Source organism: Neofelis nebulosa, chromosome 1 (assembly GCF_028018385.1).
Source record: "Neofelis nebulosa isolate mNeoNeb1 chromosome 1, mNeoNeb1.pri, whole genome shotgun sequence".
NCBI classification, from domain to species: domain Eukaryota; kingdom Metazoa; phylum Chordata; class Mammalia; order Carnivora; family Felidae; genus Neofelis; species Neofelis nebulosa.
In genome coordinates, this window is record NC_080782.1 from 172441938 (window position 1) to 172458979 (window position 17042).

At 38.1% G+C, this 17042-nt stretch overlaps 1 protein-coding gene across 9 annotated transcripts in view; it reads right to left on the minus strand.

Moving 5' to 3' along the window:
- The window catches only part of PCCA (propionyl-CoA carboxylase subunit alpha), a 418714-nt gene that overhangs the window by 276052 nt on the left and 125620 nt on the right, over positions 1–17042 (minus strand). For all 9 annotated transcript variants that reach the window (XM_058743649.1, XM_058743656.1, XM_058743625.1 and 6 more), the window contains one exon: positions 5333–5369. In XM_058743649.1, the coding sequence (XP_058599632.1) occupies positions 5333–5369 (37 nt within the window). The remainder of the gene's footprint in view (positions 1–5332; positions 5370–17042) is intronic.

A 17042-nucleotide genomic window follows, 5' to 3' on the forward strand; every position in this document is an offset into this window, starting at 1 on the left:
TCCACGTTGCTGCAAATGGCAGGATTTTTCTTTCTCACTGCCAAGTAGTATTCCATTGTATATATAAACCACATCTTCTTTATCCACTCATGAGTTGATGGACATTTAGGCTGTTTCCATAATTTGGCTATTGTTGAAAGAAAGTGCTGCTATAAACACTGGGGTACATGTGCCCCTATGCATCAGTTCTCCTGTATCCCCTGGGTAAACTCCTAGTAGTGCTATTGCTGGGTCGGAGTGTAGTACTATTTTTTGTGAAACCTCCACACTGTTTTCCAGAGTGGCTGCACCAGTTGTATTCCCACCAACAGTGCAGGAAGGTTCCCATTTCTCCACATCCTCGCCAGCAGCTGTAGTTTCCTGATTTGTTCATTTTAGCCACTCTGACCCATGTGAGGTGATATCTCAGTGTGGCTCTGATTTGTATTTCCCTGATGATGAGTGATGTTGAGCATCTTTTCATGTGTCTGTCGGCCATCCGTATGTCTTCTTTGGAAAATTGTCTATTCATGTCTTCTGCCCATTTCTTCACTGGATTATTTGTTTTTCTGGTGTTAAGTTTGGTTAAGTTCTTTATAGATTTGGGATACTAACCCTGTATCCAGACGAAGCAGGCTTAGAGTCATTTGCAAATATCTTTTTCTGGGGTCTGTTTTATAAGGATGCTAATCCCACTCATCAGAGCACATGGTTCTGTCCTGATGACCTGATCACCTCCCAAAGACCCCACCTCTAAATACCATCACATTGAGGATTAGATTTCCACACATGAATTTTGAGAGGACACAAACATTCTGTCTATAGCAACTGGCTAGAACCAGCCGTGTGTTAGAATTGGCTTTTATTAGCTCAGAAGAGCCAACTGCTAAATTTTCAGGAAACTTGGTAATAAATACTCAAAATGCACCACTGTCTAATTATTTTCCTACACCTGGCTATATCTATGTTCTTGATGTTATGGTGTTGGCATGGTGGAAATACTATAAAATGGCATGCTACTGCACTTCTCCAAGTTCCACGTTCAATAATGTCTCACTGGTGGGGCGCCTGAGTGGCTCAGTCCGTTAAGTGTCCAACTCCTGATTTTGGCTCAGGTCACGATCTCACGGTTCATGAGGTCAAGGCACATGTCGGGCTCCACGCTGACAATACAGAGTCTGCTTAGGATTTTTCCTCTCCCTCTGCCCCTTTTCCACACATGCACGTTCTCTCTCTTCCTCTCAAAATAAGTAATAATGTCTCATTGGTAACTTGAAATTGGCTATGGTAGAAGTAGGGACATCATGGAAATCAGCAAACTTTCTACAAATCAAGAATTTTTTTTTAACTGGAAGGCACATTGCTCAACTTTATTGGTGAGAACTCCACACACCTGTCAGAATGGCTAAAATTAACAACTCAGGCAACAACAGATGTTGGCTGAAGTTTGAGGTGTTCAAGAAAGCCAGTGTAACTAAAGTATAGCAGGCAAGGCGGGGAGTAGTATAAAATGTGATTGGAGAGAAAGCAGGTGCCAAATCATTTGGGGTTAGTCAGGCTAAGGAATTTTGATTTTATGTAAGTGCAAGGAAATGCCATTAGAGGGCTTCAAGCAGATACGGAGTGGGATGAGATGGGGGCGTGTCCTTGTTATTTAGAGTTTTCAAATATCACACTAACTGTTATGTGAAGAATGGCTTTGAAGTGTTTAAGAAAAGAAGCAGAGAAACTATTGTCACAGTCCCAGAGAGGACAATGGTAGTTTGGGAGAGGGTACTAGTCGTACAGATAGTGAGTAGTGAACACAGGAGGTATTTTGAATGAAGGACTGACAGTATCTATTGATATATTGACATTAGGATGACAGGGCAATGGCACCAGGATAGATCTTGGGTTTTAGCTTTAGCCACTGAGTAAATGGGAGTGACATGTACTGAGATGCAGAAACTGTGGACGAAGCAGGCTTAGAGGATGGTGAATCTGGGGATCAGAAAACATTTATTTAAATCGGACATGATCTGCAATTGTTGAGAAAGACGTGCCAAAGAAAAGAATCAGAACAATCTGGAAGTTAAAGGGCAGGTTAAATGACAGGTTTCAGATTTACAATTTCTTTTCCTTTCACCAATCAATTCAGCTTGATTGTATTAAGGACCTTTGATCCAGTAAAAAAAAAAAAAGATCAAACTTTAATGCAAATCAGTCTTACTGATTACTGTTGTCTATCTCTGGGGTTAAAGATAAACTGGGGATCAATAGCCCTGTATCTGTAAACTTAGAGAGGTCAAAGGAAAACATCAGGAGTGAGAATGAAGGAGACAAGGCAGACCAAAAATCAAGTACACAGAGGTAACATATTAAGCCCTAATGGTCTCTCACCCTGTCGACGATACGAAGCTGTTTCTTTAATGCCACATATAACATGCTTAAGTGACTCACAGTATTTTACACCAAGTGGTGACTGAAATGTTAGCTCTCATCCTCTAATCCCATTAGTTTAGCAAAAGTATAATGAAAAATCGATAGTCTTTGGAGCTAAATGAACCTATATTTAAAAGCAGGCCCACCACTCAGTAGCTCTGTGACCTTGAGCAAATTACTTACCATTTCTAATCCTCAGTTTCTTAAATGTAAATGAAAATAATTAACCCAGGAATTAGCATTAGAAATAACATTCACAAAGTGCCTGCAACATGGAAAAAATGCTCCATAAACAAGAGCTACTATTATGTAAAAGACACCTAATTCATCAATGCTCAAGGCAGTTAGCTTCCTCCTTTGGCCTCACAGATTCCTGTTTCCAGGACAGAAGACTCGAGAGAGGAGGGAATCACAGAAAAGCCCAATTTAATTTTCTCCAGGTAACACAGAAAGACGGAAAGCAGAAAAATATGTCAATAGGTATATATAACATCGTCAATCTGCTACCCATAAATAGACAGTTTCAAAGGTTTGATTATAGTTCAGTTGTTTAGAACTAGGAGCATATTTTCCTGTGGAATCAATGTTTAATTCAACTCTTAAATGAATTCACCAAAGCCCATCAAAATCATAATGTAGTTAAAGTGTGATAGATCTCAATAAAATGAGTAGAAAACAAAACTGATGAATCACCAAAGAATACAGAATACTGAGAGTGGAATAATATTTAATTTCATTTCATTTATTTTAGAAGCTGGCACTTCAGGGAAACAGTTTTATGGGAGGTTTCTGTGGTGATTCAGGGGGGGTTTCAGGGAAATTCCAAGAGCTTTATAATAGGCTGATGACCCTGGTTCTTTATTATGTTTTATTTCACCTCAAATTTTATGGCTTCCCTTTCTTTCAGCATAAGCAAAACACTAGCAGTGTTAGACTTCACAGCCATGATTACGATCATTTATTTCACAAATGAGAAGGTATAACTGGAGAAGAATGAGAAGATAGGAAAGAGGAAGAAGTCATAAAGGTTGCGCCTAAATATAAAGAAAAGAGCCTGCAATGGAATTCGGTAACTCCTTAGCTCAAAGGGGAGCAAAGCACAGCATTAAAATACTGAGGAAAGCCAGGTGATGAGAACTGTTCAGAGTCCCACTATGATTAACTGATTATTTTAAAGGTCACAGATTATTTGGGGGAAAAAAAGAAAGAAAACATAAAGGACAAGACATGAAAAAGCAAGCAAAGCCATTTGCAGCCTGCCATTTACACAAAGGAAATGCTTAAGAGGTGAAGATTCATAATTCGAAATAAAGCATGCCAATATAATTCAAGATTTTCTTCCAATCCCTTTCATTTCTCTAAATTTATCCAAATATTCTGTCCTTTTTATGTAGATACTATTGTGTTAACAGTACTAGTCTATCTTATTCTGTAGTTAATAACAATACCACCTAAACTAGAAAGATGACTTCTTAAATCTACACGTATACAGTAGAATGAAGTGAAATTACTTTAGAAGAAAGTCTCCTCAAAAGCCAGCAGGTATATGCTACCTGCCTCTTAGGCTGTGAGGAATGACAGTGATTTCAAACTTCAGAGAGACGCTTTTGATTTTCTCAAAGAAATAAACCACGAATCAGTTCCATGCAGTCCAACTTATTCAGCAATCCAGCAAATCTTCCTGTGAAGTACTGAAATGTTTTTTTGAAAATGTTGATGTGTCAGAAGAAATGATTAAGGAAGAGATGTTATAGTCAGATAAAATAAGATTTTCTAAGACTGGGTCTTAAATCCAAATCTGTATCAGTAGCAGCTATGTTTGCAAAACAAATAAACAATGAAACACAGTTAACCATGAGCCAAACCAAAATAATTTAGCCAGACCCAACCAGAAACAGGGACACAACAAGCCAACAACTTTCCAGATCACTAAAGAACTGTTCAGCTAGCCTGAGCCAATTGTAAAGAATGTATTTACTAATGCAATCGATTACTTTCAGAAATAAGATGTATATACCATGTATCACAACTCTGTAAATGTTGCCAAATCAAATGTTCTCCCAGTGGATAAAAAAATTCCAAACAGTGGATCTTAATGACAAAACAGGACCAAAGAAATGTTAATGCGGGATGCTGAAAAGTTTGGCCCCATCCGTGTAGGAATGCTAAGAAGGTGAGATTTCCTGACTGCTGAGCATTGTCAGATTTCTCTCACAAACCTACAAAGTTCTGTCAAATGTATACAAATACTAATTTGATTAACACAACTGTAAAGTAACTGGATACCACCACTAATCCATGATAACAATTTGTCCTCACCTATTTTTTTAATTGGCAGACACTGAAAATATAACAGTTGTCATGAGCAATAAAGGAATATTTTTTTTAAATAAGAAGTTGATAAGCCCTGCCCTAAGTATAATTGTACCTAAAACAATCAAGTAACACAGTCATTAAAATGTCCTTCAGTTTACTGTTTACTCCAATTTAGAATATCCAGTTCTGATTTGTCAAATTCTGTTTCCTAGCAAGATTATTAAAACATCTTAGGACAAGGTAAAAACTTGAAGAGCCTTGTCAAATGTGAAATCTTCATTTTAATCATCTATGTCTTTAACTTTAATAGGTTGTATTCAGCTAAATACATAAAATTTACATTATATCCAATCTCAAGAGTTAAGACAATTCCTTCTTTTAATTAGCCAGTGATTTCAACTTACAAAAGAGCTGTAATTAAAAAGTCAAATTACTCTTTAAAGTTCACTTTAATAATATGCTAATTCAGCAGATAAATTCTTCCAAAGGGACAAGTAATCAGAATCCTAAATGTATTAAAATATTATTTGCTCTATGGGGTTACTTATTACATGTTTACTCAACCGTATCTGCTGAAAGACACAGAAACTCTAGCAAAGTTAATTTAAGAACTTACCAATTTCCCTTGCAATTCTGACAGCTTCATCTGCATCCTGTAAAAGCAGGAAATGAGAGCCAACATTAATCCCATCAGCCATTGCACCATGTCTTTAGGGCAGTCATATATTGCACTACTGTCTCCTCGGATTCATTTAATGTTCAATTTTACAACCTTCTAACTCTTTTCTTTCAGAGAAATGTAAAATTAATACCATAAGTGGAATGTAAATTCTACCTCATCATTATTATATTAAGAAACTCAAAGCAGTTTGAAATGAGCTGGCAGGAAGCACTACCAGAATTGCCAAATGATTTGGTGCAGTTGCTGGAATTTAACAGCAGAATTTAGATGTTTACAATCAATACTGAATCATAAATCAGATCATTAAAGCTTGTCTACAACCAGCTTGTTCCTGTCCTCTGATATTTACATGTCATGTTTTCCTGGATTCTGTCAGCAGGGGGAGTTGATTCTCTATTGTTTCAGAGAGGCTCAAGATTTTCCAGAAATAAAAAAAGTAAATTTCCAATATCTCCAGGAATTGTCAACTGTCTCCCCAAAAATTCCTTTAGTAGTTTCCATTACTTTTTCTTTTTTATTTCATTATTTTGTCAGGTACATATTTTATCTTTATATCTTATTAAGACAAGTAATTTAAAACTTTAAATTCCATGAACCAACTTGTGGGGGGAAACTTCAAAAAAGCCAAGGAAAGCAAATGCCTCCCAAAACAGTACAAGGTAAGAGTTGATGCATGTAAGAATTATTGCCAAATACCAACCAATGCAACTAAAAGGAAAAAAATTTCCCTTGAATCTAAACCATTTCATTGATCATTAACTTTCACCTAACACGCCCAGCACAGGACACTCCTGATACATCTCCCCATGGAAAAATAAAAAGACAGCTGAAAAGAAGGTGTTACATCTAAGCCTCCCAAAGTAAATATGACTTTTCTTTACAATTCAGTGATGTAAACTAATCACAAGGAATAACAGTAATGTTTTGAAACCATTAGGTAGTGAGAATGCCTGAAGTTTTCAAAAATAACTTTAAAATATTAAAGTGAAGGCTGGTATTTTTTAAGCTTTTAAGCTAGTAATCTAAAGGTGTAGAGTAACCATGTCAGAATTCTCCCCCAAAAGGAGGGGCGGGGGATGTTTATAACTGGTTCATTTATGTCTAATAAAAAAAAAAAAAAATCTTCCTTAAAAGTCTTCAGTACCTAATAACATCCCCTGAATAAGGAGGTTGGCAGGGGAAGTTGTCAGAAAAATTTAATTTCCTTTCATTAGCCAGTCTGCTCCACAAATAGGTGCTTGTTAAGTTCAAAGCGGTCCTGAAAGCAACATCAGTTTTAAGTCTCTCTCTCTCTTTTTTTTTTTTTTTTTTTTACTCCAAGCAGTCACATCTGCTAATGAGATTTTCCAAATAACAATTGTTTGCAAGTCAGAGATAAATCTATACCTCCCACTCTACTCTCCCCCAAAAAATCAAGGTTTACTGCTTTATTACACCTTGCTGTTTTCACTGACCCTACATTCTCCAAATTTTAGCTTAAAGGGATAAAAATCCATGAAAAGGGTCATTTAAGAATGTTAGTGGTTTCCACACATTGAGTTTGGAGGTTCTTTGTTCAAGCCAGTGACAGTTATTGGAGAATACTTCCCCTTAATAGCCTCTCTGTCAGGAAGTGTTAAAGCTGCCAAATGCGGACAATTAGTGCCTCGCGAACAAAATACAGGAAGAGTGCTGGCTGATGGAGACTGGATTATAAGAAGCCTAGAAGGAAACTTTTAACATGTCTTTTCTTTCAAATGTGTAGTAGTATATTTGCAAAAGATATTCTGAGAGAAGATAAACTGCTGTCTCAAAAGTCTGTTATCTTGAGAGAACTGACAAACAGGCAAATGTTAAAAGATAATGCACAGAATTCATTAGTGATATTTATTATGTACACATTGTAGATGTGTGTATATAAAGAGATATCTATTTACACAAAGCACAACTTATAAAAATTTTGACTGTCACAAATCCAACGTTTCTATAACCACAAAACAATCCTGTCTTTTAACTTAATCAGTATGTTACATTTCCTTACCATGATGTGTTATGCAATATTTGGGACCTTAAAAAAAAAATCATTATCAGGGCACCTGAGTGTTGGTTAAGTGTCTGACTCTTGGTTTCAGCACAGGTCATGATCTCACAACTTGTGAGTTCAAGCCCCACATCCAGCTCTGTGCTGAGGGCACAGAGCCTGCTTGGGATTCTCTGTCCCCTTCTCTCTCTCAGCCCCTCCCCTGCTCATGCTGTTTCTCTGTCTCTCTCAACAATAAACAAACATTTAAAAAAATCATTATCTAAGATTCAGGTTTAACTGGGCAACCTGTATTTTTATCTGACAACTCTTAAAAACAAATTTTTTTTCCTACTATGACAAGCAAACGTTACTAAATGCACTTCCAAGTAAAATCAAACTGCCTTAAAAATAAATTTTTCACTTGTCATTCATTTATCCCAAGATATTTTATTCGGGACATATTATATATATTATAAAGCTTGAAGACCTAAATCTCTCAACCCAGCAATTTCATTTTTAGGAAGCTATCCTATACACATAGGCACATGCATGCACACAGAGAGATATATAAATAAAATTATTTTTAATTTGTTGCTTGTGATTTGATAAGAAAATCAGAAAAACAATTTTAAAGGTTTTCAGTAAGGGACTGGTACCAAAAAGGGACTGGTACCAAAAAGGATACATACATGAAATGGAATATGCCATAGTCTTTTAAAAGTTTTAAAAGATGAGGTTGATCCATATGTAATACTATGTGAAATAGTTCTTGCACCCACAGAACTTAACAGACTTGTTTAATAAGGGAAACTGAAAGAGAGCAAACAAACCAACCGAGAACTGAAATAAATGGCACATGGAAACAAACAGTACTGAGGGAGACAGGGAGGGAGAACATGTTTTAGACAGACTGCCCAGAAAGGGTCCTTCTGGGGGTGCCTGGCTGGCTCAGTCAGTAGAACGTGTGACTCTTGATCTCGGGGTTGCGAGTTCGAGCCCCAACTCAGAGGTAGAGATTACTTAATAAATTAAAAAGAAAAAAAAAAGGATCCTTCTGAAGTGAAATATAAACTAAAGCCTGAAGAAAACAGTCGCTGCCATGGGAAGATTAGGGAAAAAGAAGTGTAGACAGAAGGAACAACATGAACCAAACCCCAAATTTGGAAGCCATTTCCTATGTTCTAGAAACCAGGTCTGTGAGGTGAAAACTGAAGGCAAAAAGCAAGTGGCAGAAAAGGACAGTATAAAATCCAGTGGAAGGCATGGCCTCTCCAGCAGGACCTTTTGAGACTCAGGACACAGTTCCAAATGCCTTGGCTCTATGCCAGGGAATGAGGACTAGGGTTTAGGAAGGTAACTCTTCCACTTCAAGAATATGCCAAATACAGTGTGTGCCATGGGGGAAAGCAAGTTGTAGGATAATATATATATGACCTTATCCACATTAAGATAGAAAAATACCTTGGAATGCTCATCAAAGGTCATGTATGGACATATTCAACCACCTCAGCTTGAGTTACTGCTCAAAAATAGGATTAAGAGTTGGAGAAGAGGCAACTTTGACTTATGGCTACAGACCCTTAGGTAGATGTTTAACTTTATTACCAGTAAGATCAAAATTTCATACTTCATACCTCTTTCACAATTTAAAAATTAAACCAGCCACACTTGAAGGTGTTATTCAATCTACTTAATGATTTCCAGGACATTAAATGTTATCACAACAAACTAGTATTCCCAAAATGTGCTTAAACTTTTCATGACTCCCCACCGCCTTAGAACCAAATTTTAATTCCTTTACTTTGTGTCAGTACTTGATCCCACCTGCCTGCGCCACGAGTCTTGTCCCCAGTCCCTCCCTACCTCTGCTTTCCTTCCCACCCCCAAGCCCACACAGGCATTCCTCCAGCTGCCTGGCCTTTACACCTCCTCCTCAGCTCATCCAGAAACCCACTACTCTTCCGCCCCCTTCCACCAATCCAACTCTTACACTATACGCCCCATACCAGGCCCTGACGACAGAAGGCAACAAGAAAGGCACCATGCCAGCCTTCATGTAATTTATAGTCTAGTGGAAAAGACAGACCCGTACATGACACACAGTGGCTAAGAAATCATTACTGAGATGCATGTTACGCAGAAGTGAAGAGGGCGTGTGACAACAGGGAATCTCTAATTTAAAAACAGAGTTCCTGGAAACTTCTCAGATACTGCAACTATGAAAAGAGACCTGCAAATGAAAGAAAGGGTGGAACAGAGTCAGCGGGGCTGGGGCCTGAAGAGTAAGCCAACTGTACAAGGAAGCAGAGCTGCCACAGGCCACAATAAAGACACTGAACTTCAGCCTAAGAGCAAGAAAACCGAGTCCCCACTATGGCTGCATTCTGAAGAATCTGAGCTTATAATTTGCTCATTATTTTGAGTATTGTCTACCCTCTTCATTTCCCTACCACATTAAAATACAACCTCCAGGAAAGCAGAAATCACTAACCGGTGCAGTGATATATTTTAAAAGCCTACAACTGCCTGACACATAGTAGTCATTCGATAAACAGCTGTTGAATAAAAAGACTATGAACACATGAATAGAGAGAGGCAAGAGGGACGTGAGGACTTTAGTTGGGAAGCTATAGTCCAGATGAGAGAAAAACTACCACTTTCTCTCAAACACAGGGGTGCGTGCTTCACATCTCACCTAAACCTCACCTTCCCTAGAAAGCCTCTCCAGCCCTTCTACACCAGGTTAGGTGCCATTGCTGTGCAACATTACACTCTGCCCTTCAATTATGACAGCCCCTATCACTTAATCTCCCTGACAGCAATGACTAGGTCTGCTTGCTCTCAAGAAATCCCCAGAGCTCAGCAAGTCAATACATCAACACGTTATTTGTTGAATGAATAAACAACTATGCATCAGCTTCCACAGAAACCAGCCTGTTGCAGTAGGTGCCAGCACCAACAGAAGGGCTCATCTCCAGAGCATCAGTGTTTGAAGCAAATAAACTTCTAACCAAGGAGATGTAGTGGCTTGTTCAAATCGACACATCTAAGTGATATACAGCAAGGGAAGTACCACTTGGTAGCTCAGAGCAGGAGCTCAAGAACCAGATGGGCTAGGGTTTTGCTTCAGTTTAACACAAAGCACACTCAATGAAGTACCACTGCCACTGGGCAAAACCAAGCCCAATATGTGCCCTTGTCTTTTTATCCTCAAGCACTTTTTTTTCATGTTTTATTTTATTTTTGAGAGAGAGAGAGAGAGAGAGAGAGAGAGAGAGACAGCATAAGTGGGGGGAGGAGCAGAGAGAGAGGGAGACACAGAATCTGAAGCAGGCTCCAGGCTCCGAGCTATCAGCACAGAGCCCGACACGGGGCTCGAACCCACCAACTGAGAGATCATGACATGAGCCGAAGTCAGACGCCCAACTGACTGAGCCACCCAGGCGCCCCAGACAAGCACTTTTCTTACTGCATGCTGCAGCTTCAAATGTTTGAAACTTGCGTTTCACAAAAACTATTCTTTAAAAAAAAAAAAAAGAAAAAAAAACTTAAAAAATAGTGCTACCCAAGCTGTAATTTTAAACAAATGTTTCATTAATTTAAAAGATCAGACTTTAGGGCGCTCTGGTGGCTCAGTCAGGTAAGCGTTGACCCTTGGTTTTGACTCAGGTCATGATCTCACAGTTCATGAGTTCAAGCCCCACATCAGGCTCTGCACTGACAGTGTCGAACCTGCTTGGGATTCTCTCTCTCTGCCCTTCCTGTTCTCTCATTCTTTCAAAATAAATAAATAAATTTTCTAAATAAACAAGTGACCAAATTTTACATGGCAGTAACTTTTCAAATTGAAGGGCCACACATTATACTAAAATATAGAAGAAAACAACAGATATTCAACTTTATTTATAAAAATGTAAAATAAGTATTAAACTTGATTTTACCAAATATACTTCACTATTTATATAAAACAAATCCCTTTTAAGCAAAACATCATTACTTCTTCACAAATCCAACTTGGCAATATTTGAAGAAAAAGAATTGCTTCTACTCTTTGCTTTATTGTTTTCTTTAAAAAAAATTTTAATATTTATTTTTGAGAGAGAAAGAGAGACAGAGCACAAGTGGGGGAGGGGCAGAGAGAAACAGACACAGAATCTGAAGCAGGCTCCAGGTCAGCACAGAGCCAGACGCAGGGCTAGAACTCATGAGCTGTGAGATCATGACCTGAGCTGAAGTGGGATACTTAACCAACTGAGCCACCCAGGTGCCCCCTTTTAAGATTTTATTTTTAAGATTCTAAAGTGATCTCTATACCCAACATGGCGTACAAACTCAAAACCCCAACATTAAGAGTCACATGATCTACTGACTGAAGCAGCCAGGCACCCCTAGAACATTAAGACAGTTCCCACATCTATGCATTATATGATATACAACATGTGAAAATATTACAGGGATTAAGACAGCAGATTCCATTCAAGAAGTGTTCTATACGATAACATTCTATGATTTATTAAGAGAAAATTTCTCACAGGTGGGACAATGATCCCCTGAAAATCAAAGAAAAGTCAAATACAAAAATTTCAACACAAGGAATAAAACAAATTTGGTGCTATTAATGCCCTTATACAATTTTAAGAACTTAGAATATTTCTGTTTTTATATCAAAAGTTAATACAATTGAGAAAACACAGAAAGTATAAAACTAAATGAAACAAATCATTAGCAATAATATTCCTGATGGCTTCAAATCAGGAAGAAGGACAAAGGAATGGTCTAACAATATCATTTGATTCTATTCTCCTAAATGATTATGATCCCTGTGGTTCTTTCTCTAATCCCAGCCTATAAACCCAGTTTGAAGGAAGCCACACTCAGGTTCTGAAGTTACTGAGCACTTGGGACACTGATGAGGTAAATATTAAGCTGTGTAATTCCAAAACAGCAGTCCCAGAAATGCAGAAAGAGTAAAGACACCACCAGAACCAGTAACTATTTCTTTTACTCCTCTCTTTGAGCATAATTTACATTAAATGAGCTCTATCATCTAACCGAAGAACAAAACAGTCAAAAATTATGTTTTACAAAAGAATACGATGGGAGGAGTGGATGATGTTGCTATATCTAAATAAGCAGATCACAAAAATGTCCAAAGGAGTTGGGGTGCCTGGGTGGTTCAGTAGGTTGAGCATCCGACTTCGGCTCGGGTCATGATCTGGCAATTTGTGAGTTCAAGCCCCACGTCGGGCTCTGTGCTGACAGCTCAGAGCCTCCCTTGTTCATGCTCTGTCTCTGTCACTCAATAATAAACACTAAAAAAAAAAAAAAATGTCCAAAGGAGTTAATAAAAATTGGGTGGTTCTTCTACAAACCTGTTTGTTAATACTCCATGATACCTACCTGGGGGGCATCCAAAGTCCAATGGCTAAGAACACAGGTGCTGGAGCCAGAAGGCATGGGCTCCGACACTGGCTCTCTGACAGCAAACCAGTTACCTCCCAGGGTGTCTCCCTGGAATTGGGTCTCCTCATCTCTAAGATGGAGATAGTAACAATACCTATTTCATAGGATCATTGAGAAGATGAAATTACCTAAGGCTAAAGTACAACGGAACAATATGTGGCACACAGTATGCTTAGCAATGGCAGTCTGCCACCCAAGAGTCCCAAGTTTGTTTCTTCCCTGCCTGTCTTTGGTTGGTATATCTTGTGGTCATCATGCAGCCTCTGAACCCGTACAACACAGAACTATTGTTGGTATTACAACTATTATTGGTATTACAATACCACAACCCGTACAACACAGAACTATTGTTGGTATTACAACTATTATTGGTATTACAATACCACAAAAAACGTGCGCCTGCATCCCTAGAACACTCCACAGGATCAGATGATCTGTATACTCACTATGGCCAATGAGCAAGGGAAGAAGGGCAGGGAAGGGAAGCAAAAACTATAACAAAGACAGGCAAATTCAATTCGTTATCCCTGATGCTATGTTTTGCGTGCTAAAAAACAACACTAACACCCTATTTACTTCTACAGTGATTCAGACCATACATCTCCCTGCTACATACATATAGCCTACCCACTCAACCCCGAACTCTACACTCAATGGCTGCCAGTCCTGCTACTAATTCACATAAGAAGCTACTTACAGTTTACTTTCCTTGGCTGGTTCTACAACAAATCAGCAACTGTTTGGGGGGGTAGGAAATCATTGCTTCAATATAATATGGGTAAAAGCGTATCTGTACACAAAAAGCATCCTCAAACTATTCTGCATTTGTGTATAAAGCAGAGCTACACTTTCAGCAGTGTTGGGTTCAGGAAAATAGTTTCCAGCTGACTGTGTTTTCCAGACAACTCCGAGTCAAGCAGACGACTATGTTGTCTACAGACTACACGTAGTCTATAGACTAATATACTTTCAAATCTTTCTAAACTTTAGTACACATTTCTATTATTACTGTCAGCATAGCAAACATAATTAAATCTTTTTTCAAAAATATAGAGCCTTTGAGGCATCATCAAGAGAGTTCTTCTTGGTTTAGCAGGAGAAAAGGATACTGATATCTATACTGTACTTTGTAATTATAGGACACAGCTTTTCAATTTTTTGGTTTTTTGGTTTTTTAAATGATTCCCTTCATGCTAGTTTTTGTTGTTATTTGGCTCTTTCTGCTAAAGCAAGGGTGCAGTTTGTAAAATCTGGCTAACTGGGTGACAAAAACAATGACTACTTTAAACCTACACTGCATAATCCACAAACCTCAAATTACCACACTCTGCTCTGAGATGTAATAATCCTACTATTCTCTCTTAAAGGGCAATAAGAATTCAGAGAAGTTTAATGAATTTACCCCCAAATTGGAATGCTGATAGGTATTCACAAGCAAATGCAGCAATTTCCTCAATGGTGGTTCCTCCCTCTGCCCCACTCCTGAAGTGTACCAGATCACATAAGCTATAAACTCAGCTTCCACCAGGCACTCCACACCAGCCACTCTGCTCCATCCTAATACTTTATTTTAGGCCCCTATCATTTCTTACTGAGGAAAAGCACTTTTAATTCACTGGCCAACCTCAAGTTTTGTACTGCTTCAATCCTTTTTCCACATCACAAACCAAAGTAAGTTTTCCAATTCTAGAATTCTATCATGTTAACTTTTCTACATCAAACCATTCAGAGGCTCCCAAAGCTCTAAGGCTAACCTCCAAAACCAGGAACATAGCAGTCAAGGCCACATATACCTGGATCCTCGTTTTCTCTCCAGCTTGCTCTTACTACAGACCCATACACCGCAGACCTGCAGTTTTCTAAAGCCCCAACCGTCTCGGAGCGCTAAGCTTTCACGATAAGATGTTCTCACTGACCCTGGAGCTGTGTCTCCATCACCACCCTCACTCTTTAGCTAACTCACTACTGCTCAAACTTTAGAAATCATTGGTAGATCTGCCAGGATGCCCTCAAACTAGGTTTGGTGCCCCTCCTACGTGGGTCCCCTGCACTCTGAGCTCTGAATTATTAAAATGTATTATGTTGCCTGTCTACAGCCTCCTAAGGGGACTTGAAGCTCTTTGAAATCATGGTGTGCAGTTGTTATTCTTTGCTAAACAAGTGGGCTGGGGTTCCAAACCCTGTCTTCTACTAGCTTGAAATACACACTTTTCACTGCTCTCAAGTTCCTGAGGTCAAGTTAATAAGATGTTGAATAGAACAGAACTTGTTAAAGGCCACTTTGGTTCCTCTGCGCCACCCACCCCCCCCCCCCGCCCTACCCCCATGTGCATACATACTCTCTTTCTCAAAAATAAAAAAATAAACATTTTTTTTTTAAATTGTGTTAAGATTTTAAAAGAATGTAGTAAACCATCCCTCTATACCCTCCATACAACAGTATAAACATTCAAATGGGAAAGGAACAAAAGTTTTAAAAAGAAATATAATGAATTGAAATCACATTAATTTACTCAAGTTAGATGTGAAAATTACTTGGGGGAAAAAAGTAGAATATAATACAATTGCCAAGGAAAAAAAGAAATTTATCTTTAAAGATACCAGAAGCTAAGTAAAAAAAAAGAGAGACAGAAAAAACAAGGAAAAGAAAAAAAAGAAAAAAAAAACATATGGATTTTAAAAAACACAATTATCTATAATTAACACATACATTTTTCAATGGTAAAGTACTGCTAATGCAATTGCTAAAACCACAAGATACTCCAAAATTTTACACTGTTTATTTGTATAAGCGAACCTCCATCTGCATAGATACCCTTAAAAGTAATCTTTTACCCAACAAGTCTAAACTATAAAATGTGAAAAGTAGTGTAGTTCCAAATGAATACAGAGTCACTACACAAGAAATCTAAATTAATAACCAAACTTAAAAAATAAGTACAGCTTCTCATATCAAATAATTAAAAGCAAACTAGAAATAATATCAGCATAAAAATTTATCAGCCAAAATTATTTTCAAATGCTTATCAGAAAACTATAACCTGCAGGTTCATTTGTGGCTTAACTAATTCATACCATAGGTGCCAAGAACTGTGTACCATAAAGTTAACACAGTAGGAAGAATCTGACATTATTTAAGAGTATGATTGGATCTTAAAAATCACCTAAAGCATACAAGAAGACAAAACTGAAAAGATAAATGGGGTTTTTTTTCTTCTACTTGCTACTTTTCCCTATTTTCCAAATTAACAGAGGTTGCAAATTCAAATGCAGGTTGTCAAATGCAGCCTCTCTGAAAAGACTAGGATGCACAAGCAAAACCAACTTTATTACCTACTACAGTTAAAGATACCATCACTTTGAGGCAATCTTGGAAGTTCCACTAAGTTCTGTTCAAGACCCTAGATTCCAAAACTGTAGTGATCTTCGGATGCCTGCTGAGCCCCCCACCCAGGGGTGTCCCCAAAAACAATGGTGAGAAAAATCTCACTTTGGGGAGAGTCCCAATTTCCTTTTCAGGAACCTCAGAAACCAGGAATCTGTTGATACCATGATTAGATTTGAAATGTTTATTATTGGAAGAAGCCCTCCTTTTTATTAACAAAACTTTCCTTATTAGTAATAAAATATCCTCAGCATATCTTGTTCTAAGTCCATAGAAAGAGTTCATATGGAAGAAGACAAGTATAGGACCTATAAATTCATCATTGTACTAGCTCCAGAAGCCAATATATTCAGATGGTTTCATCACATTGGTATCTAAATAGGATAAAATTTGCTTTGAAACCTATAATAAAACCTTGACAATCTTCTCTACCTTGTTTTGTCCATGGGAGAGATCTCCCCTTCAAATCTTAAACCACCACAGCACTGCATATTATCAGGTCTACAATCAGAGATAGCCAACCATTAGGTTGGGAGCTCAAGATACGCTATTATGAGGTTCACATGGGTTCATCACAGGCCAAGTCTATGCTGTGAGGTAGACTTCTCCTTAAAGGTACGAAATTCAGAAGTTATATTTACGTTCTTATCCTTCTAAATAGCATACTCTCACCTAGGATAATTCAGAATTATAGTAGACTATTTTGTAACCCTTAAGTTTAATTTATTTATTTTTGAGAGAGAGCGCATGCACAGGGAAACAGCAGACAGAATCCCAAGCAGGCTCCATGCTGT